Source organism: Rhinatrema bivittatum, chromosome 2 (genome assembly GCF_901001135.1).
Source record: "Rhinatrema bivittatum chromosome 2, aRhiBiv1.1, whole genome shotgun sequence".
Lineage (NCBI taxonomy): Eukaryota > Metazoa > Chordata > Amphibia > Gymnophiona > Rhinatrematidae > Rhinatrema > Rhinatrema bivittatum.
Window position 1 is genome coordinate 616007317 of NC_042616.1, and position 24300 is coordinate 616031616.

At 43.8% G+C, this 24300-nt stretch overlaps 1 protein-coding gene across 1 annotated transcript in view; it reads left to right on the plus strand.

Moving 5' to 3' along the window:
* Positions 1-8901: 8901 nt before the first annotated feature.
* LOC115086234 (E3 ubiquitin-protein ligase RNF138-like) overlaps positions 8902-24300 on the plus strand; it is a 40554-nt gene continuing 25155 nt past the window's right edge. Inside the window, exons 1-3 of the mRNA XM_029592694.1 lie at positions 8902-9061; positions 13019-13293; positions 22214-22379. Of these exons, the coding sequence (XP_029448554.1) occupies positions 13175-13293; positions 22214-22379 (285 nt within the window). The 5' untranslated portion in view covers positions 8902-9061; positions 13019-13174. The remainder of the gene's footprint in view (positions 9062-13018; positions 13294-22213; positions 22380-24300) is intronic.

The window sequence follows — 24300 nt, forward strand, 5'->3', positions numbered from 1 at the left end:
GTAACAAGGGGGGGGTGGCAGGCCTGCAAAAGCCGGCAGCAATCGCACTACTGCGGTGTTATCGCCGCCGGCTTTTGCACACAATAGCGCCACCATGAAAGGTGGCGCTATTGGTTGCGCTACTGGCGGCGATAACGGGTCTTACCTTATCGCCGCCAGTGAAGTTACCGTCACGTCCAACTCCTCCCCTTGTGGCCCCAATTCCACCCCCAGCAACCTATCGCACGCGAAAAGGGACTTTTCGTGTGCGAAAAGTCCTTTTTGCGTGCGATAGGCTTACAAAATAACCCCCTTAGCTAGCTAACTTTTTATCCAACTAAAAGGTTAGCTGGATAAATCGGACGAGACTGGGCAGGGGTGTTCTGGGGTGGGGTCGATTATCCAACTGAGGGCCTGATTTACTAAGGCTTTTCCTCTATTCTGTGCTTATGGGAAAAAATGCTTAGTAAATGAGACCCTAAGTTAACTAACTGGGGCGGTTATTTACTTTGTGTCTGTGAGACAAATGCTTAATAAAAAAGGGCTCTGTGCTAGGTGCCTGGTGGCTGAAAAAGGACATCTTGGTGCCTAGGTCAGTTGACAAGTATTTTTTTGAATATTGACCAGATCGTTTCATTGCCTTTGAGTAAGGGTGGATTACCCAAGTGTCACTCCTGGAAAGTTACTAGCTCAGTTACTCTCCCACTAGTTACTTTGAAGCTGATCTTTCAGAGTCCTACACATTTAATTCTTCATCTTAGGGTTTCCTGCTCATGCTATTCTGTGCTTCAAAGTGTGCCTAATGGCCAGACTATGCTCTGCACCACAGTGACTTGTGTTTATTTCCTTGTGCAGACCCCTGCTTCCGTGCAACGTGGCACTGGCAGTATTCCCTGTTCCTGAGCAGAGGGTTGAGTTAAGTACTGCTTACAACAGTTAGGAGATTGGCCATTTGGAAGTTGCTCCCAAGGGAGACAGATTCCGCTGTCCTTTTTAAAAATTTTAAATTGGTTTATTGATCTTTTGCTGGCGCAACAGGCATTAAGATGTACATTTAACATTTGAACATTCGTTGCTAAACATTTTAAAGCCAAATATCCGGGAAGACCTGGTGTACACATGTTGCAAAAATTATATTATCTGAAAGAGTATAATAAAGAAACTTTAATCGGGTGTTGTTTGCTCATTTTAGAAGCCTTTAAACTTTTATATAATGTCTTGAAGATGGAGTCCAAAGTACTTGGTCTATATAGGGTAGAGAATGTAGAGTAATAGTGTGAAATCACTGAATGTATGTATTTATATATTTAAGTTATAGCCCACCTCGGTGGGTAACAAAACACTCCTAAAAGATTTAAAATTAACATAGTGTATATTGTCTGGTTTGCTCTTGATTTTCAGTGAAGAGAATTAAAAAAAAAAAAAAATTGGACAAGCTTCTTGCCACTGTGCTTAAGTCTTCTATAGATTGCAGAGTTTCTTCAGCAAGCATTTCTGTGTAAACAAGAACAACTGCCTGTTCCTGAACATACCCAGATCAGTCCATAAAAGTGGTTGTGTATCCCTACCAGCAGGTGGAGTCAGAGAACAATTAGAACTTTGGGCACTGCTACCTAACGAGAGTGCCACCTGCAGTCACTCAGTATTTCTCTGACTCCAGCGGGTGGTACAGATGCACACCTGCAGTCTTTAGTTATATTTTTTATTTAGTATTGACGCATCTGCTCCATCAGGGGCCCATATTTTCGGGTCGGGAGGATTGCTTCTCTCTCACAGCTTGGCTTTTGAGAGGTGACGTTTACACTTGAGGGGTTATTCAGAACAAGTCATTTCCACCCTCTTACAGGCGAGACATCCAGCCACCTCTCTGGCCTATGTGAGAGTTTGGAAGCTTTTTGAGACTTGATGTCAGCATTCCTGCGACCCTTTAGCGGTGCATGTTCCTCGGGTGCTTGACTTTCTGCAACAGGGCCTTGCTAAGAGCTTGGCGTTCAATTCCCTTCGTGTACAAGTTGCAGCTCTAGGTGCCTTGCGGGGAAACTTTGATGGCTGTTCGCTGGCAGCTCATCCTGATATTGCTCGGTTTCTTAAGGGGGTCAAACATTTGCGCCCTCCCATCCGTTCGGTGTGTACGGATTGGAGTTTGAATTTAGTCTGGCGCGTTCTATGTAACGCTCCTTTCGAGCCTCTTCGTGGAGTTTCCCTGAAAGATCTGATTTTGAAAATGGTGTTTTTGGTGGCCATTTGCTCAGCTCGTCGGATCTCAGAATTGCAGGTGCTGTCTTGTTGGGATCCTTTTCTTCGGATTTACGACGATCAGGTATCATTATGTACCTTTCAGTCCTTTGTCCCTAAGGTGGTTTCAGCCTTTCATGTCAATCAAACTGTGGAGCTTCTGGGGTTCCCTAACTGGTCCCGGGAGTCTTCTCAGAACAGAGACCTTAATCTTTTGGATGTGAGGTGTGCCTTATTGCATTATCTGGGTGTTACCAATGACTTCAGACGTTCTGATCATTTGTTCGTTCTCTTTGGTGGCTCAAAGAAGGGGGACAAAGCGTCAAAGGCGACCATATCTCGGTGGATTAAGGAAGCCATTTGCACGGCATACGTAGCCCGAAGGCGTCAGGTGCCTTTGGGTCTCAGAGTTCATTCCACTAGGGCTCAGGCTACCTCCTGGGCAGTGTGTCAGTTACTGTCGTCTCAGGGGATCTGTAGGGCAGTGGTGTGGTCGTCTATTCACACTTTTACGAAACATTACCGATTGGACCTTAAGGCTTCTGATGAACCGTCCTTTGGGGAGAGTGTGCTTCGTGCGAATCTTTCAGGTTCCCGCCCAGTGTAGGGTGGCTTGGGTACATCCCACTTTTCTGGACTGATCTGGGTATGTTCAGGAAATGAAAAGTGGTTCTTACCTGCTAATTTTCGTTCCTGTAAAACCACACATCAGTCCAGAAGCCCACCCCTTTCATCAGATACCGAAAGACTGTCTTAACAGAACCTGCTTAAGTTTTTTTTATTGTTGAAGCTACTTTTTTGCAGATATGATTCATGAAGCAGTTTTTAGTAGTTGTTCGGTCTGGTTTTTGCCAGCGACGAAGTGGTAGTCCGGAAATTTGGTTGGGTGCTACCCTTCGTTATTTAGTTCTGTTAGCATGGGCTTGGGTACAAGTCAATACTGAGGGACTGCAGGTGGCACTCTCGTTATGTAGCAGTGCCCAAAGTTCTAATTGTTCTCTGACTGGTAGGGATACATAACCCATTTTTCTGGACTGATCTGTGGTATTACAGGAACGAAAATTAGTAGGTAAGAACCAATTTTCATTTACTGCCAATCTCTATTTGTTTAACCTGCAGCTTTCTGACTCTCTTGCACAGATGAAATGCCATGAAACCAATCTCAGATTCAGCCTTAGGTGGAGAAGCAACTATTTTGTAGATCTTCTTGTCAGCAAACAAAAGAATGGAAGCATTGCAGCAGACAGCTGGCACTTTTATTTAAATGTAACCACACAGAATAAAGGCTTTAAGACCTGAACAGAGTGGAAGTTTGCTGTCAGTGCCTCGGGCCCAACCTTAAACCTTCAAGTAACGGGGGGGGGGGGGGGGGGGGGAGCCGATCTTCAATTGTCCTGCATCGTTGCAAAGTATGTGGCTGCTTTGACGTGGTAGCTGATTTTCAAAGAGAAACTAGCAGGGTAATTTTCAGACAGGTGAATTTACCTGGGTAGATCACTCTTTACCCAGATAAATACGGTTTGAAAATTGCCCTCCAAATAACTCTTCAGCTTTCCCTAATGAATATGCATGAGAAAATATTTGCATACATAAGAAGTACTGCATGCAAATTAACTTCATGCATATTCATTAGGGAAGAAGCAATGATTGAATTCTCTGTACTTACAGACAAAACAGGGGTTCCTCAGTTTTAATACCAGTAGTTCCTAGTTCCTCAGGAGCCGGGGTGGGAAAGACAAACCTTCCTCATTGGCCTATGTCCTCTTTCTTTTCCAGACCATGCTGCTGCAATCCATACCTAGCCTTCCTCTTTCTAGCTGTAGGTTGGTGACTTTCTCTTTACAGTCCTCTAATGAGAAGTCCTCCCACTACCAACCCCCTGCGTGAGCCCAAACCCATCAGCTCTTGGACACTAAGTACTTGCATAGAAGGCCCCATGAGCGACTGTGGGCTGCAAAAAGTAAAGGCAAACACCTGTAATAATCTGCCAAAAAAAAATCAAGAACAGATAGTGGGTTTGTGATCACCACTGTCTATGAGAACAGCTATGGTCCATCTCACCACCCTCGCTAATTAAGAATCAATACGCCTGGCTGGAAAGACGAGGAGGGAGATCGGGACCAGTCCTCACCCCAGACCTCTGTCCCAGAGACTTAGTAACATATAGTAAGGCCTGCTCCTTCCTGGGGTTCTTCCTAAACCCACTCCTCTGACTAATGCGCACCGTCTGTTCACATCACAGTGAACCAAAAGTAAGTTTGTTTCAAGAAAGGATGTCTTTAGGAATGAAGACGGAAACACAGATTGAATTGCTATTCATGTTGGGGGGGCAGGAGGAGCTTTTTACAAACATATGCTGACGGGGGTGCCTTCTCTGTCCTGATGCCACTTTCTCACCTGCACCACTCAGCCTCCTGAGCAGACCCATCCCCTTAAAGGCGCAGGGATGGGCCAGTGGTGATTCTATTTTTCAGTGCTCTGAATGCCACTGGCCTGGGAGTTTCTGTCCCTTGAGGGTCTCATGAGATGCTGCTGCTTGTGTGAAAATAACAGAAGGGCGATACAGAGGAGGAGGTGCCCTTTCTACCTAGTTAGAATCCAGGCCTGTTGCCAGTTCATCTAGTAGTGCCCTGCAAATGGACAATGTGTGCTGATGGGAGACTTTAATTCCTGAATCGTGGAATCCAAGAGCACTCCAGAAAGCGACTCAGACAGACATTAAGCCTCATGGGGAAAATGTTCCACTGCAAAATAGGACTGTTCTCTATGCTAGTGCTTGGCTATATTCTACTCCCTCCTCTATCCTGCTGATGGTTTATTTAGCAGACAGTAAAAAGCAAGATTTTCCCAGAGTGTAGACCTTGACAATAAAAGGAATTTCTTTAACCCAATCCCAGTCTCTGAGAGGACAGGTGCCATAGCCATTGGATTAATATCTGGGTTTAGTTCTCCAATGTCACCTGGTTGGCAGCAGAACTCAAACCCTGCACTGAAAACGGCCTCACCATAATGAGTTATTGTATTCTGGGTTGGGTCTTGCCTTTCTCGCAACTACAGGATATGCTGAATGTGTTACCAGATCACTGTAATAAATCACTGTAACTCTCTCCCCTGGTGTTTATGAAAGGTAAACATCTGTTAGGGCAGGCTATGTCCTCATCCAGTCACCTGTGCAGCATCGGTGGCATATCTGAATTTTCCATACGGCTTTTGTCCTAATTCCATATTTGTAGCTTAGCAGGGCCTGATTTAAGATTATGGTGCCCAGAGGCAGAATACTGGGGGTGGGGGATTTCATCCCCAGCAATAAAAAAAAAAAAAGCCGCAGCATGGTCCTAGTATTTGAGCACCTTCAGAATTTGGCACTTGTCTATGTTCCTTGTGCCTAAATCCAGCCCTGCAGTGTAGACTGTAAGCATAGTCTTAAGTTTTTAAAGTTTGACACAGCTTCCATACACAAGACTAAGATAATTAATATTACAGTTTAGCCAATAGCATTTTATTCATTTGTTAGAATTTATTACCCACCCTTCTGAATAAAAAATTCACCAAAAGTGGGGTACAATGAATGTCAGCAAACAATCAGAGGTCAGTAGGTCACTTTTGATGCAACTCCAACTTAATTCTCTGCATCACTGACAGGGGGTGGCAGGAAATTTGAATCAAACAGTTACCATCGAGGGCCCTGAACTTGGTGGTTGATGAAACAGATAAGTATGGGAAAATAAGTTGGGAGCTTGCTGGGCAGTCTGGATGGGCCGATTGGTCTTTTTCTGCCGGGGTTTCTATGTTTCTATAAGTAGTAGTTTAACAATTCTGATCTGAGGAAGGTGCACAGTAAGGGTTACATATGAAATAAATCAATAATAGTGACTAAACTTTAAACAGTTCACCAAAACAGTAGGATGTAACAGCATGTTTAAGGCACTCAAGGTGGTGCCAGGGAGCTTATCAAAGTCCAGGGTTACTCAGGGGGGTCCCAGACAGGTTTTCAGGATATCCCTAATGAATATGCATGAAATTAATTTGCATGCAGTACCTCCTTTGTATGCAAATATTTCTCATGCATATTCATTGGGAATATCCTGAAACCTTGACTGGCTGGGGGGATGGGGGGGCCTAGGACCGGTTTGAGCAACCCTGTGATAGTCAACTTACTAGGTTTCTAGGGCACAGGAAGCTATAGATTTGGCCTTAAAAGGCTTGGCAGAAGAGCCAGGCTTTTATTTGCTTCCTGAAGTGGGAGTAAATCAGGAATGAGGTTTCCTTCTCAACAGAGGAAACGTCCCATGCAAATATAAACATTATGAGACAGGAGTAAATTAGAGAACAGTGAGTAATATGTCAAAAATTCATAACTACAGAGTCTGGGGTTAAGTTTGCATTCAATGTAGCTGCCTAGTGGATAGAGCTTTGAGCTGAGAACCAGGGAAGCCGGGGTTCGAATTCTGCTGCTGCTCCTTGTGACCTTGGACAGGTCACCTCATCCTCCATTGCTTCAGGTACAAAACCTAAGAGTATGAGCCCTCTGGGAAATACCTACAGTACCTGAATTTAAATGAGCTAGCTACCAGTGAAAATGTGTGAGCTTAATCTAGAGATATAAATGAAACCCACATACACAGAGAGATTCAGGACTAAGAACAAGAAAAACATTGCATAGGAAGAACAGGGAAGGCAAGCGTAAGTAAAAGGAAAATAGCAATTAATTAAAAGTATAGAATATAATAAATATATCACAAAAAGTCGCCCTCCTCGACTCCTTTGACACCTCAGTCGCATCTGAGAACTCTACCTCTGCAGTTGCTGTAACAAACTCCTCTCTCACCCCCAACCCAGTGCAAAACCAAGCAGGGAGCAGGCACCAGGCACCTGAAAGCAGCGGAGCCAGCCACCAACGTGCAATGAGAAGGACTTGTGATGCTGGTGCAGGGCAGCCAACAGAAGAGGATCGGCAGATGGGATGGAAGTGAAGGAAGATGAGATCTCCTTGTGAGAGGGGCTGAAACCAGGAAATCCTCAGAGAAAAGAACACTTTTCAGCTGCCCCTCAGGATTTCCCCATTTTGTATACCCAGTGAGAACAAAACCACTAGACAGACAACTTCCCACAAAAAAAAAAAAAAAAAGTATGCACCCCAGCACTACGGTTACATTAGAAAATGTAAATATATTTCCATGCATAATCTGAAGGGATGGGATGGGGGTGGGGGGGCGGTTGAGGAAATTGCTATTTGATGCATTTGCTTGAATCTCCTGCTCTAATGTCGGTTTTCTCTGTGGCAGAGCGGCACAGAGTTGACAAGCACAGGGACAGGCCCGGACCATCGTTCTGATTGGTCCTTGATGAGCCAATCCTATCGCTTCACATGGCATCTCTTCACTGTGGTACCACATTTGAAAACAAATGCCAATGATTTCCATTTTTTTTTTTTCAAAATAATTTTTATTGAAAGTAGGAAGCACAAATAACATAGGAATCCTCACTTTTGGTGTTGACTATATTATGCCGTTATTCTGCAGCATTTGGGGTCACTTAACTCTCAGAATTAAGTTTTACTTTTTGACAATAAGCAGTGGATATAGGAAATTACTGAATGAGGAGGATATTTTTTTTTTTAATGAACAAATGAGTAATGTAATTAGCAGGATCAACTGAGTCTACAAATCACTGTGGGATTGAGTTGCGTATTGTGCCATCAGAGACCTGCCAAACGTGCTGGCCAGCGAATAAAATGATTTGCAAATTGGATTATTTCGTCAGAGAAGTAAGAGCTGTTCAGGAGGCCGAATAGAGGTGAACTTTTATTTATTTATCAAAAATGTATATTCTGCGTATTTTCTCAGTGTTCAAATTGAATGCAAACGTGTGTGATATGAAGCATTCCAGGCTGTGGCATGCATTGCTGTTTCATTTTCCTGTACCTGAGCTCCATCATCCCTTTGGAGACATACAGTAGCTTGTTTGACTTCAGGCCCCTATAGATAAAGGCAGGGAAATCTCACTGAGCACAGTCAAAAGGAAAGAAGCCCAAAACACCTGGCCACACTTTCAATCCCCACCCTGCCTCATTTGCATATTTCTGGGGAAAGAAAAAAACAGCACTCACGCACATGTCAAAACCAAATTATTACAGTCCCAGAGGAAACTGACAAGGCCTTAGAAAGCTGCAGGATATATTTCTAATAAATACTACATAACTGTATATGGGGGGGAAGGGGGAAAAGGTGGAAATCACTGGTTGTGTGTGGGAAAAGTAGTGAAACACAGCCCAATAATGGTGACTGTTACACTTCCACCATGCTCCAAATTTTTTTTTTTCCAGGTCTAATGAATATCTTTTGAAGAGTCTGAAAACAGCCTGAATAATGGCCTGGCATCCACGCCACAGTAGCAAATATTTGTGACCTGATCTTCACCTGCTAGTGCTAGCTGCCTCCCGGAGAACACAACTGCCGGGCATGAATTGACCTCTATGTGCGCCTCTTAGAATGTTTGCTCATACAAACAATTAATTAGAAATGGACTATAGTAATTATGAAGTTCAACACTACTTTTCTTACCTTAAATATGCCTCATAGGTGAGGAGGGAGTGAGCAGCCTTATGTCACAGAAGTGCAATCAGGCAGCTGATTGCCATAGAAACCACTAGGAAAGGCAGTGTCACAGTGTCCCAAGGTAAAGAGAGCCCTTTCAGACTAGCAGCTGCTGAAGTGGTATTAAAACGTTCAGGATGATGGCTGCTTTCTTTTATCATGGGCATTTTCAAAGAGCGCTGGTATCCCATGGAGCATATGACAGTTTCCTGTAGAAGACAGATCGTGGAACTGGGCAGATAAGCTTTAATGTTAATATTTAAATAAAATAATACTGCTGGTGGGAGTGTGGGGGAGAGAGGGAACCATAGGTGGTGCATAGAAGAGGTTTACGGAGGCTAAGCCTTCACGAGCCGCTAGCAAAGCCCTCAAAGAAATGGCTGGTACCACACACCCCTTCCCTTCCAACTCTCCTCTTGGCTCCAGTGCTGCTCATTGAACCTCAGGGGCTAGTGTCCAGGGTTGGTGGCTTCTCACCTTTTCCCAGCAGCTGAGCTGACTGCTCCTGGGCAGCCCCCCTCCCAGTGCCACAGCCACTTTGGGCTCAGGCCCACCCAACCACGGCTGTCTGACATCGGAAGAGGCCTGTTGGAGCAATGCCATCATGGGATCCCATCCTCCAACAGCGAACAAGAGGGCCGGAGCAGCAATGCTGTTGCGGGATCCCATCCTCCAACAGCGAACAAGAGGGCCGGAGCAGCAATGCTGTTGCGGGATCCCATCCCATGGTGGCAAAGAAGCAGGCCTCAGAAACAAGGCCATCGTGGGGATCCCATCCCCACGATGGCGAAGAGGACCAGATCAGCAATGCCATTGCAGGATCCCATCCCCACAGTGGCGAAAGTAGGCGTTTGGCTGGGCCTAATGAAAAGGCCCTGTGTGTGAGTGAGGAGGGGAGCTTGAATGTGTGTATGTGGGTAAGAATAGGAGCCTGGATGTATGTGTGTAGATGGGAAATGGAGCCTTGGGCAGGTTGATGTGTGTGTGGGTGAGAATGGGAACCTGAGTGAGTGTGCATGTAAGAATGTGAGCCTGAGTATATATCTTTCTGTATAAGAATGGGAGCCTGAGTGTGCATCTGTCTGTGTATAAGAATGGGAGCCTTGCTGGGGGGGGGGGGGGGTGGGTGAGAGTGAGAACTTGTGTTTGTGGTAGGGAATTAGGAAATGACTGACAAGGGACAAGTGGGAAAAAAGATCGGTACCAACTTATTATAAAAATACAGAGATCAGACATCAAAGGAAAAAAAAAATATTATTTTGAGATTTTAGCAATTGGAATATGCAATCTTTGGGAATGTGCACTTCTTATATTTTTGTATTTTGCTCTTTCTTCAGTATTCCACTGTTCAGAACTTAGTTTCTCAGGCTTTTTATTTTGGTTTTGTTTGCATGTTTCTGTTTCTAATTTGTAGGGTCTTATTTCTATATTAGGCAAGGGTCAGTCTCTGTTTTGCCTGTATGTGACTGAGGTGCAGTATTTCTGCTAGTGTGAAGTTTCTCTGTAGCAGTCCAGCTTGTTCTGTTACTCCAGAAAGAGATGAATTAATGTTCTAGGGCCTGGTGTAGTATTTGTTTTGCTGCTTTTTTAATAAAGTTGCTGTTATTTGAGTCCTGAGAGTCAGTGCTTGACTGTATGGTACAGCAAGGTTCTAGACATCTCTTTTTTTGCAGGAGTTTGTGTTATTTCACAAAATGTTTAGCAGTGTACGGATATTTTTTGCTGAGGTGACACCAGATTTTGAATATTTTTATTTCATGCTGGTTATAATGAGAATTGTCCTAGCTCTGCTCTAAACCTGTTCTGATGATTAATGCTATTTTATTGTAGTCATGAGAATTTCTGGCTTTTTGCAAAGAGGATTCATGAAAGAATACATTGATTTTTTTGTTTTATTACATGATTGAGTGGATCTTTTTGTTTTCTTTGCTTTTTGCTTGATATACTTGTGAATTTATCAACTGCAATAAATATAAAATAAATTAATACAGATTAATAAGGAATATTTAATGCTGGTGAGTGTTTGAGATAATTGAAGTAAAATGTTTTAAAGTTTCACGCATGATGCACAATGGCTGTTGCAAACTACTTAGAAAGCCATTGTAGGGTGCAGTTTACGGCATTATTTATCAATAAGAATACAACTAGTAGGTTTCATACCTGCATGCCTACAGCCCACCCATGTTAACCTTGTGCCCACCCAAAAAAATCAGTTCTGTCTATGCCACTGGCCTCCTGGCAGGTTTCGCTACCTGAGAAGAGGAGGGAGCTGGTTTTGCAGAGCACATGCCACTTCCAGAGGGCATGCATATTTATTATATTGATGCAAGGGGATGCAGGGACAGAAACAGGATTCCTGAAGCACAGCTCCCTCTTCCTGGTTTGATTTAGTGCTGGCCTTCTGCTGCTGAAGAAGCAGCAGCAGCTCCTGTGAGACTGGACTATGGGGGAGATGTGAGCTGACCGCTAGGGCCTATCCTGCAGACCGCCGAAGAGAAGAAAGAGGCAGGGCAACTGGTGGAGCCCATCCCCGCCAGTGCTAGGTACCGAAAATTGTCTGAAGCTGCCGACAACGTGAGAGCATTTCTAAAACTCATGGGCCAGCTGTGCTAATTTGTGCATTATGAGACTCACGCAGCTGGCCTACAAGTTTTGAAAGTGCTCGCGTGGTTATGGCAACCTCAGACACTCTTTGGTGGCTTCCCTGGCCTGAGGTCTCGGTCCTCCCCTCAGAGATACTGGGGATTCACTTGAAGTCTTCTGAAAGATCTGTAGCATGAGAGATGCTGACCACCGAGAACGATTTCTGGCTATGCTGCCCTGGTTCCTGTCTCCCCCCCCAACATGGATATCTTCATTTGTAGCAGACAGAGTCATTCATGGGTTTTCCTTTTGGATGCTTCCAAGAACAGAGGGACACAGGTTTGATAGTAGGACTAGACTGCAGCCACCACCTTCCTCTCACTCTGTCTCTCTCATGTGGTAGGTGGGCAGACGTCCTGGCTTGCTGGCTGAAATAGCTTCACTGAAGTAACGACTCATGTGCTGCCTATAGGGGTGCCAATGCAATATTTGTGCGCAGAAAAACACAACAGGCACCCAGTCATCTCTCCTGGGTGCGCGATGCAATATTTAAATTAGGGGGTCAAACAAAAAAGGAGGTGCTAGGGAATATTCGTGCATCCCTAGTGCCTCCTCGGCATCAGGTGCACAGGAGAGGTGGCTGTCAAGTGGCTTGGAAAAACAGATGCTCAATCTACAAGCGTCCGTTTTCTCCCATTACCGGCATAGACACACAAGATACACAGCCTGGACCCATATCTTGTGTGAATATATTGGGCATTCAGAAATTTGCTTTTCAAACTTTTTTTTTTTTTTTTAACTAAATCTGCTTTATTTGGTTCCTCCTACTTAGTATCGCTACAACAATACTATTAGGAGGAATCACAGAAAGCAGGACTTTTCTTTTTTTTTTTCAATGCGCCCTTGAGCGTGGCAGATCTTTACGCCAGCCCCGGGCTGGCATACAATGTGCTGCGTTGCAAACGGCGCATTGGCTGCGCGGGAAACGTTTTGCATCATGGGGATTAGCTAATAGCCTCATCTGTACATGCAATGAGCTCTATTAGCTATGTGGTGATTTGGACGCACTAATCCCCGTATTACATCAGGGGTTATGGACACGCATCCAGGCACGTGTTAAACCATGCACTAGCTGCCGTGCACGGGGTATTGCTTTGGCCACAAAGAGCTGCAACTTCATTTAAGTATCTAAAACACCTCTAAAGTATGAAGTAGTTGTGGAATAGATTCCAAATAATTGTCTGGCACCCTATTCCTGAAAAACAGTTTCCGAAAGTAAAAGAAAGATAGCCTTGGCTATACAATAGAGGAGAGCTTCTGATAAATCTGCGTGTATAGTCGCATGTCAAAGAAAATGGCCTTTTAATTTTTTCTCCTCCAGTTTAGCAAAGCTTCTAGAAAAAATGGATTTAGCTTTCCCCCCATGACCAGATCTGTACAGACCAAAGCCCAAAAAACCGAAACATTCCGGAATGAAACTGAAAGCTGAGGAAGCTAAACTGAAAACCATACTGGCTCCTTACAAATGACAACCTGCTCTTCCATTCTTATTAGTGGATACACTCATTGAGTTTGCCTAATGTTTTCCTTCTACTTTATATTAACCCCCTTTTTTTTCTTTACAGGTTCTTTTAAGTGGAATTCAGCACAAGCAAGTGCTGTAAGTGTGCCATAAGACAAACATTGGAACCTCCCCATACCATTTCAAAGGAATCAAGCAATCAGCAAAACATTAAACTAGACGGCAAGAGACTAAGCAACTGTAGGCAGGCCTTGCAATCATGGCTGACAAAGAATGTTCCTCTTCCTCAATTTCCCTGCTTGATGATGATGAGTTTGACTGTCCGATCTGTCAGGAAGTGTTACAAGCCCCTGTGAGAACGATGTCCTGCAATCATGTGTGAGTAACTGGCTCCTCCCTTCCTGTGTACTCTTCCTCACACCTTCTGTTGTTTTTTTTTCGATTGGCATACTGGAATTCACAGATAGAGCCCCGAGTATCTCAAGTGCCAACCTTTTCCCCTCAGTTATTCGTAGTGCCTTAGCTACTGCATTCTGTTTTCTCTCAGATGCAATTACCATGTAGAGGGTGCTAGTAAACACTGAATACTAACAGCCAGTAAGAGAAAGATCTTTAATGCTTATTATAAGATATCTTGTAATAAGGAGCAGTGCAGCTTACCAAACAACGCAGAGTAAACCCCAGCTCAGAGTTCCCGAGTTGTTACAGTCTTTCTGACTCTTCCCTGCCACCAACTAGTCTGATCAACAGAGAACATCTTCAAAATACCCTTACAACCAGAGGGTCTGTAGTTTCCTCCAAGTGAGGTATAAACATGCTTAGAGCAGATAAGAGGGCAGTGGTGATAGTTGGGGGGGGGGGGGGGCTAGTGCTCGTTTAAGTCTAGGCAGCTTAAACCAATCTGCTTTCATCTGCTGCTACGCTAGGTACCATGTGGATGCAGTGATGGCAGAAGGGAACACAGTTGCACAGAGTGAAATTGCAATGCCTTTTGTAACTTTTGTTGCTCTTGAGCGAATCAGACTCTTTCTACAATGCCTGGTGTTTATGACTCCTGATGTAGGTGTTCAGGGCTGAGGTACTTGGGTGAGTTTCTCTGGTGTCTATTTGCTGTTTCGTGGGAGCTTATTTAGGATTTTCTTTCACAGTTTCTATAACATCGTGCAGAGGAAGAAATGAACTTTCCTTGTAGGTATAGCCCCTCTTGGTTACTGTGGATGTTGTATTAGGCAAGTGAGAATTCTATAGGCTGGTGCTGGTGGTCTGGCCTGAAACTTTTCTGGGCCTTGGATTTGGTTCTAATGGCCCAGATCTGTTTTATTGTTTGTAGCGTTGCTCTGGAGTGAGTGGTCATCTCTCAGCATGGGGGAACCCCTTTCCTTTATCCCAGTTTGGGATTTTGCAGCTGATTTAGGATTTGATTCATACTTGCTTCGGCAAGGTGTAAAGATTTCGGGAACCTCGGAGACTGGGGTTTGAATATCCCAATATAGTAGATGTGTTCATTGCAGGCACCAGAGGCTTGGGCTGATTAATAGCTTGCAGTGACACTTCCTTATGCTTGCATATAAAATCATCCCACTTGTCCAATCCTTACCATTTATCCAAGTTTTAAAAATGCTGGGTGATCTAACTAATGTTTGGGTACTTGCCAGGTACTTGTGACTTGGTTTGGCCACTGTTGGAAACAGGATCCTGGGCTTGATGGACCCTTGGTCTGACCCATTATGGCAGTTATGTTCTTACTCCCTGTTGCAGTTTGCCCCTTACTAGATCTTGCCACCCGTGGCTAAGTTCATTGTATATAAAGGCTACAACAAAGACTAGAATGGCAGCAGCTGGCAACTCTTTTGCTCAGCCAACAGCAGGGCTTGAAGTGGCCAATCCTTTAGTGGGATTTCTTTGTTCCGACCCCTTTACACTTGATCTTCTCTTCTCTGCCATTCTGTACAATGCATGGTATGGGATGCCAGGTTGGAATCGACTTAGACTACAAACATTTTAACACTGATTGCCAGAAACTCCAGAGCAATGCTCATCTGTCCCTCAAGCTCCTTCACATCATGAATTAAGACATTTATATCATAATAAAATGAATCAACAGAAAACAGTGTTCTAAAGCCCTTTATCAGTTATTATTGGGAATCTGACATTGCAGTAAGATTTGCCTCAGGTCCTGTTCTCTATACTGGGAGGGGCAAGAAGCAGAAGGCTGTTCTCTGCTGTGAAAGATTCAGCACAGATGGGAGGCAGCAAATCTTCAGCTGGCTGGCTGTCCCCCCCAGATTTTTGCTGCCCTAGGCACAGGCCTTGTGTGCCTGTTGGCAAATTTAGTGACCCAATACAATTAGTCCCTGCATGGCTGATCTATTACTCATGACTCCAGCAACCCAACGTTTCTCCTTCTTGTGCAGTTCAGCCTCAGGTCAGCTGCTTGAACTGCATGACACGCCAGAGAACCCTATGATCTAAGGCTGTGAGTCATGCAAAAGAGAGAAGTGCCAGGTAGGGCCAGGTGGAATCGAGCCATTGGTATCAGATCTTGGTTGTGGGAGGGGTTAGATTATGCTGCAGTGGGGGTTGCAAGGCATGGGATTATGTCATTTACCTGGCATCAAATTCTGTAAAATAGAATTTTACAGAATTTCTGGATGATGGAAAATGGCCTTCAGCTAAAAGGAGTCTGTGCAGGGCTGGCGCAAGGATATTAGGTGTCCTAGATGAGCCTTTGGTCTTGCGTACCCCCCCCCCCCCCCCCCCACAGGAGTTACCTACTGGAAGCAGCTCCAGCACAATGCTCCCTTCTTTGGTGGCACGGGCTCTGGCACAGCATCCCCTCGCAACTCTGTGTGTGGCCCTCACAAGCTGCCTGCTTCTGATTGATCGGCGTCTCAAAGCATTTGTATTACAGTATTTGCTGCACTTACCTGTTGCCATGTTACTCGCTATTTGTTCAATATGTAATAAATGCCATTACCCTTTAATCTGAATTTTCTATAGGTCTCTCGATAAGATTCCTTTGAGCAACACTTTATATAGAAATTCTACATCTATGAAAAAAAAGTAGGTGCACATGTATATAACAGAATGGATGGCATTGTAGGCATCCACAGAATGAATCCTTATTAAGGTCAAACTGCAACATTTGATTTTGGTTTTACTGATTTCATTTTTTCAAGCCTTAGTTTCTTTTTAATTTGGTAAGGAGAATACAGCTCCACATTTATTTACTAGGGTGCCCTGTGTGGAGTAGCAGTTTTAGCCCCAAATCAGCATTGCCATTGCAGTTTGCTTCCAAGAAGTCATTGGGATAATCTGTATGGATGGCCGGTTACAGTCCTAAAAGGAAGTGGTGTAATTGCATTCTGCCTCCAAGAAAGCTGGAGGGTCCAGGGTTAAAACCCAAACTTCAATGAGCATGGGGAGATTGGATTTTAATACAGCAAATGACCTGGTTGTTGCTTAAGTACTTCTCTCGTACGAAGCAAAGCTGGAGATGGCAGGGTGGGAAATGACCTACAAGCAGATGTGATGGAGACCATCGTGTAAAAGATTTTGGGCATGTTGGGAATGGATCTGGATGGCAATAGTTGTAAAAGGCTTGAGAGGTCAGGTAAAAGAAGTGGGGAGAGGGAGCTGATGTTAGATTGCAAGCAGAAACTCATATGAGCATCTACCAAAGGGCACAATTCTCAAATGGGCAGACTAGATGGGCCATTTTGTTCCACATCTAACTTTATTGTAACATAGTAAGTGATGGCACAGAAAGATCCAAGTGGTCCATCCAAACTGCCCAGCATGTTGCCTAGGGTGGTATCTGCTGCTCTGTGCAGGTTACCCCATGCCTTCTGTTAAGGCTGTAACTGCCCCTCTGTGCAGCTTATGCCAATTAACACAGGTCACCCCTTTTCTTTCATTTCCATCCATTGGGGATTCTCTGTGTTTATCCCACGCCCTTTTGAACTCCATTGCTGTTCTTGTATTCACTACGTCTTCAAGGGTATTCCATGCATCCACCTTGCTTCTGTGAAGAAATATTTTCCTGATATTGGTCCTGAGTCTACCCTCTTGGAGCTTCATATTAGGTCCCCTAGTTCTATAGCTTTCTTTCCACTGAAAAGATTTGATTCTTGTGCATCATTTAAAATCCGTATCATATCTCTCCTGTCCCTCTTTTCTTCCAGGGTATGCATATTTAGGTCCTTCAGTCTCATCTCATAAGTCTTCCAGTGCACACTCTACAACATTTTGGTCACAGTTCTCTGGGCTGCTTCCATCCTGTTTCTATCCTTTTTGAAATATGGTCTTCAGAACTGAACACAGTATTCCAGATGAAGCCGCACCAAAAAAACCTGTATAGGGGCATTATTACTTCTTTTTGTCCTGCTGGTTATATCTTTCTCAATGCAGTCCAACATTGCTGTAGCCTTAGCCACCACCTTGTCACATTGCTTTGCCACCTTCAGATCATCAGATACTATCATCCCGAGACCTCTTTCCTGATCCACATGCATCAGTTTTCACTCCATCACATAGAGTACCTTTGGATTTCTGCACCCCATGTGCATGGAATCCCAGCTGCCAAACCTTTGACCACTCCTCGAGCTTTCTTAAATCACTTTTCATTCTCTCTGCTCCTTCAGGTGTGTCCGCTCTGTTGTAGATCTCAGTGTCATCTGTAAAATGTCAAACTTTTCCTTCTAACCCTTCTACTATGTCTCTTACAAAGATAATGAACAGAATCAGCCCCAGCACTTCATTTATCACTCACCTCAGAGTAGGTTCCATTTATCACCACTCACTGTCTTCTGTCAGTCAACCAATTTGTAATCCATTCCACTATCCTGGGACCCACTCCCAGGCTTTTCATTTCATCATGAGCCTCCTATGCGGGATAGTGTCAGAACTTTGTTGAAATACAAATAAACCACATCAAGTGCTTGCCCTTTAATTATCTAGTTCCCCCAATCAAAGAAATCAATCAAATTCGTTTGACATGGCCTCCCTCTGGTAAAAATCATATTGCCTCAGATCCTGCAGTCCATTAGATTGTAGATAGTTGAATATTTTCTTCAACCGCATCTCTATTAATTTTTCCAACACTGAGGTAAGATTAAACAGCCTGTGGTTTCCAGCATCTTCTCTGCTCCCACTTTAGTGAAGCAGGACTACCACTGCCCTTCTCCAGTCTTGTGGCACTATACCTATTTCCAGAGATCTATTGAATAAATAGAGATGTGCTTCGGGTTAGAAGTTCGTGTCAGGCTTCGTTTCGGGGCCCTCCCCACGGGAATTTCATTTTTCCCACGGTTTGGAGCTTTTTTTTTTTCGGGGGCCCTGATTTTTGGGCTAGAGTGCACTAACTCCCGAAAGTGCACACTAACGTGGCAGAGTTAGTGTGCACTATAGGGGAGTTAGTGTGCACTATAGGGGAGTTAGCGTGCACTATTGGGAGTTAGCGTGCACTAACTCCCGTTAGTGTGCACCAACCCGAAAATTACCTCACTTTACCTCTTTAGCAATCTGCTGTCATTCAAGCTGGGGTGGATTTTATAATTCTACGCGCGTGCCAGGCGCGAACAAAAGTACGCCGGATTTTATAAGATCCGCGCGTATCTTATAAAATCCAGGGTCGGCGCACGCAAGGGGGATGCACATTTGTGCAACTTGCTCGCGCCGAGCCCTGCGCGCGCTGCCCGTTCCCTCCCTTCCCCTACCTAACCCACCCCACCGGCCCTATCTAAACTCCCCCTACCTCTGTCGCAGAAGTTACGCCTGCTCGAAGCAGGCGTAACTTTGCGTGCGCCGGGCCAGCTGCCGCCCGCCATGTTCTGGTCTGGGGTCTGGTCTGGAGGCCGCAGCCACGCCCCCGGAATGCCCCCGGGCCGAAACCACACCCGCGGCACTGCCCCCAGATGACGCGCCGACCGCGGCACACCCCCTGACACCCCCCCGATGACGCGCCATCCACATCACGCCTCCCGACACGCCCAGCCCAAGAAAGCCCCGGGACTTACGCTCATCCCAGGGCTTTGCGCGCGCCGGAAGCCTATGCAATATAGGCTCGGCGTGCGCAGAGGGGGAGAGGGGGGTTAAAAGGGTTACACGCGTACCTTATGTAGTTAATAGGCCTTTGTAGTAATAGGCACATGTACTACTATAGTGCTTTCGCTTACTGGCCTAATGGAGGATTATGCAATTTAGTTCATTTCTGCAGGCTAGGATGGTTTTAATAGCTAGCCATCATTTCTGACTTCTGATGTTCTCTACAGGTGCATTTATAATGTGACTGGCTGTTCGTGTTCTCATGCATCTCCTATGTCCTCTCTTTCCGATGTGCATGATTGGTCAGTCCTTTGCATTTTCTAGCTTAAATAGAATTTTATGATGGGCTGGTGTTACATCATAACTCTTTAGTTCTAAACTAGAACGGTTATTCTAACTGTAATGCTTGCTGTAATTCTGTGGTATGCCAGCAGTATGTTAATTATATAGGCCTCATTCCATCTGAAAAATATTTTATATGTGTCTCAATCGCAGGAGGAGCTGTCAGCCTCGCTCCTGCTCGCAATTTCTGCCAATATCAGCACTCAGGGTGGTCCAGGACTTCTGGGTTTGTTGCACTAGTTCTTGCTGCTGTCTCTCCTTCAATGGGTCCCCCCTCTGCCCCCATGGAGTAGTGGATTGCTGAGCTTTTTTTTTTGACATCAGCACCTGGGGCCTCCTTCAACACTGGAAAGTGAAACCTCCAGTATAGGTCTGGAGCATGGGTATACATTTTTGGATGCCATAACAGAATGCTGGAAATTAGAATTCCTGGACTCCTGGACTCCTGATATTTGGATATGTACACTATGATAACCAATAAGATTAAACTGCAGATGTTGATAGATCATGCTTATGGTCTCAATTCACTGCAAATCCTTTTGGCTTCTGGAGGGCAAAAAGTAATATAAATCTGAATGGCAATTGTCATAAAAGCAGATATTCAAGAGATATTTGACCATAATAAGAGATTCATCACAGCCTGAGAATAAAAGTATATTTAAGTGTGCATAGACCCCCTCCTTTCCAGACATAGATGTGCCCAAGCACACCCAGTTCCATACACACCTTTATTTCCATTCCAGGATCCCTCAAACTTGAATATATTTACTCCTGCCATGTGACTCCCATTACTTCCTGTGGGAATGATTTTGACACTTGCAAAAATGTTTAACATTTATATTCTGCTTTTTCAGGCACTTTAAAGCAGATTACATTCAGGTTTTGTAGGTATTTCTCTATCCCTAGAGGGCTCACAACCTAAGTTTGTATCTGAGGCAATGGAAGGAGAAGTGACTTGCTCAAGGTCACAAGAAGTGACAGGAAGATTTCATGGTTTGCAGTCTGCTGCTCTAACTAGGCTACTCCTCCACTCATTGAAGGAGAAACAGAAAAGTCATCTGCAACAGCAAATAACACTGAAAACAACATTTAAGAAATTTTTCCTAGTTTAAAACATTGGTTCATAGTTTCCCTGCCAAAAGTCACTTTCAAGGGGCCGGCCATCCATTGCTCCTACCATGTGACAGAGGCCAGCCAATGGCACCGATAGCCCCATCACACGGTAAGGGCAAAGGGCCATCGGCGCCATTTTGATTTCTGGCAGCCGCTGGCCCGAGAGGAGGAGATCGCTCCCGGGACCCTGCTGGACCACCAGGGAATTTCGGCAAGTTTTGGCGGGTCGGGAGGGTGGGGGGATGTGTGTGTGTGTGTGTGTGTGGCAATTAAGTAAATTTGAAGGGTCGGGGTGGGTTTGGTTTTTTTTTTTGTTTTTTTTTTTACAACCCCATTGTAATTAAGTAAATTTGAAAGGTTGGGGCGGGTTTCGTTTCAGGGGCAGCCGAAATAAAATCGGCGCGAACCGCGGGAAAACGAAATTTCCCGTGGTGGGCTGATAACGAAGGCCGAACCTGAATCACATCTCTATAAAATAGTCTGGCCATGCACATGTGTGCAAAATTTTAAGTGGGCACACTCATGTTGGTACAAATCCCACGTCTACCATGTGAATAGGGGGATTTTAAAAGGGACGCATGCCCATGCAATTCCCAGTTTGCCAGTTCATCCACCAGTTCACAAGTTAACAGATATGTCCTCCACCCCCCCCCCCCCCGAGTTATCCTAGATCCTTTAAACCCCTGAGAAATGGCTCGATCCTTTTATTTTTTAACTTACACATCATTCATAGCAGAAGTAAAGTTACGCAGCAGGGGACCTAGAGCACGCCGGGTTGCGTAAGTATTTACGCGCACATCTCTGGTTCACGCTCTGAAATGCCCGTGCCACACCCAGACCTGCACCTCTTTGAAAACTTTGGAGATGTGCCCGTTGTGGGCGTACCCAGGCGGCGCTTAAAATCTGCTCACTGCGCGCAAGCCCGACTTATTCGCGCATCCCCTAATTAATGCTCGCGACAGACTTTTAAAATTCACCTTTAAGCCCTCCCCTTCTTCCGTGGCCCCATTGCCTTCTTCCATTACTAATGCTGCTGGCACCTGAAAAGTGCTGCTGTTTGAAGAATTTGTGATGCCAGCTGGAGATTTTTGTGACCCCATTTGGGGGTACCAAATCACATTTTGGGAAGCCTTGTTTGAAAGTCAAGCTGTACCCAGGGTGATAGAAATAAAAACATATCCATTCTGCATTGTTTTCTCTTGTTTTTTGTTTTGGTGAGGGAGGTTCCTATTGAATTGTTTTTTTTTTTCTCTATTACACAATGAAAAGTGTAAAATTAGTGCAAGGCTGAAACTTGTGAGCAGTAGCATTTATCCTTAAGGATTTAAAATTAGCTAATGATTATTCATATATTTTCCTTTGTTTGAATAACATAGAAACAGAGAAAAATGACAGAAAAAGACCCTATGGCCCATCCAGTCTGCCCATCTGTCCAATTAATATAGTTTTATAATTCTCATCACTTCCTTACAGATGCCCTGTATTTACTGCATGCTTTCTTGAATTCAGATACATTTTTTGTCTCCATCACTTCCACTGGGAGGCTGTTCCATGTATCCACCACCCTCTCTGTTAGGAAATATTTCCTATGAATAAACCAGTTATTTGGGTTTTATTGTTTCATCTTACATGATGAACCTTTTCTGCCTAACTTAAGGCTACAGAAAATAGGTAAAACTTTCTATTTGCTAGTACCACCAGAAAGAGCCTCTCTTTAGTCAGCAGAAATTAATGTTCCAGCTCATTCCTAAGGGAGCTCAGTTTAATCCTTTTGTCTTGTTCCTGAATTATGCTGCAGGTTTTGCCGGAAATGCTTCCTATTGGCAGTGAAAGCCAGAGGATCGCATTGTCCTTTCTGCCGCGGACCTGTGCTTAGGAAAGAGAGATCTGTACCCAAAAGGGACATTGACATGGAAAATAAAATGAAGAGGTTCTCCAGTGCCTGCAAATGCTGTGGAAAACAGGTGAGAATCTATTTATTTGATCTGAAAGTAGAAAGCTGCCATTAAGAAGTAACAGTTATTTCTCTCAAGTTAGAAGAGACCCTACCCCTCATTTACTGACATTTTTTTGTTATGTATAATCGTAAGAAATACTTTCCTTTTTGCTAAAAGGCTTAGGGGTAGATTGTATAACATGTGTGCGTTACCCAGCACGCACACATGTACACTTGATTTTATAATTTACGCGCACAAGTTATAAAATCAGGATTTTTTTTTTGCTGTTTTATTCCTGTGTTTCCTAATTTGTACAACAGAATGTACATTTTTACAGTTGTTAGTATTAGCTAACCATATATTATATCTAAAATTCTGTTTTTTACCAGAAGTTTGGGTTTATGATTTTTATTTTCCAGAAAAAAGTTTTAGTTTCTGTCAGGAAAATCCATCCTGAAAACTGTTCACACCATTAATAAATTGGATTTGCATGGCACCACTCTCCATAGTCCTCCCCCAAATTAAAAATTGTTGTGAATTTTTTCTAACATCCTATGCTTGTACTATGGCCACAAATTATGTCAAATGGTTTAGCTTGGTTAAACTGGTTTAAGAACTATAATCGGTAAGGTTTTTACCAAATATTTAGAGGCTCTGGTCATCCCATGCTAACCATACAAATGTGAGGGTTGTGAGGGTGTGGATGAGAGAGGGAAAGAAAGAGGCAAAAAAGAGGTGTAATTTTGTACTCAAGATCTACGGTATCTTTCTTTTATTTCCTTCAATTTATATACAGCCCATCTGGTACAGTTTTCAGGCAGGTGTCCAAAAAACATAACTCAAAAAATATCATTAAAATGACAAACAATGCAGAATAAAATTAACAAAGTTACGCTACAATAAAAAAGCAAAACAAGATGAAAATTGAAAACAAACAAAATCAAACAGAATATAAGACAGAAATCAAAGGAACCAGCACACTCCCCTTACTTCAAAGCTTATCAATTGAAAGTTAAAGCAAAGACCCAAGCTTTAGGATGCTTACTCCAAGTCACAATAGGTGTTAGATCAGAAGAGATGAACTTCCTTGTGGGAATCTGCTGTATCAGGCTTCAGAAATGTATTCTCATATTAGCATGTTGCCTATGTTTACTTTAGAAAGGATACTTATTAGGACAAAGAACCATTCAAGTTCTGTTCTCTGTACACCGACGTGATATCTCTGATGAGCGGTGGTATATAAAAAATTATAAATAAAATAAATAAATGAGTAATAAATGAGAGTTTGGATAATTAGCAATAAGAGAATGCAGCCATGCTAAAAATCACCAAGTAGACCAGAAAGTCACCTAGACTAATATTGTTTTATTGATATTATTACATGACCAAATCACAAATTATAGTAAATCACAAATAATAGTTTCTGTGCTAAGCTGGAATCACTAAGTTTAGGTAACCAGACACATGCTCCGGCACTGTCTTCAGGAAGTCTGCTTTCTTTGGGTCCTGGCAGGGTGTGTCCTTTGTAGCTACTTGGCTGTGGCAAATTTTGTGTAGAAATCAAAATATCCATATGTTTGCAATTTACATAATGTATTTTTTTTTACTTTATAAAAATAGCTATTTTCTGAAATTTCTGTGTCTAGTTAATTCATGTGGCTCTTTATTAGAGGAAATGAAATCTTAGTGATTGTTGCTGGAGGGAAAGGCAAGGTATCTGGTGATGGGGAGAAAGGGTATCTCAGAAGAAGGGAATGAAAAATAGATCTCAGGCAGGAGGGTTAGAGGAATAAGGGACCAATGAGGTTAGATGTATAGAGGGAGGAGAGGATGGGGAAAGTCATGGAGCAGAAGAAGGAATAGGGATAAGAGAGGGGGAGTAGAAAGAGGGGATCTAGGAAGGGGGATCTAGAGTCAGGAGGAAGGAATCATCCACTTACACCATTCC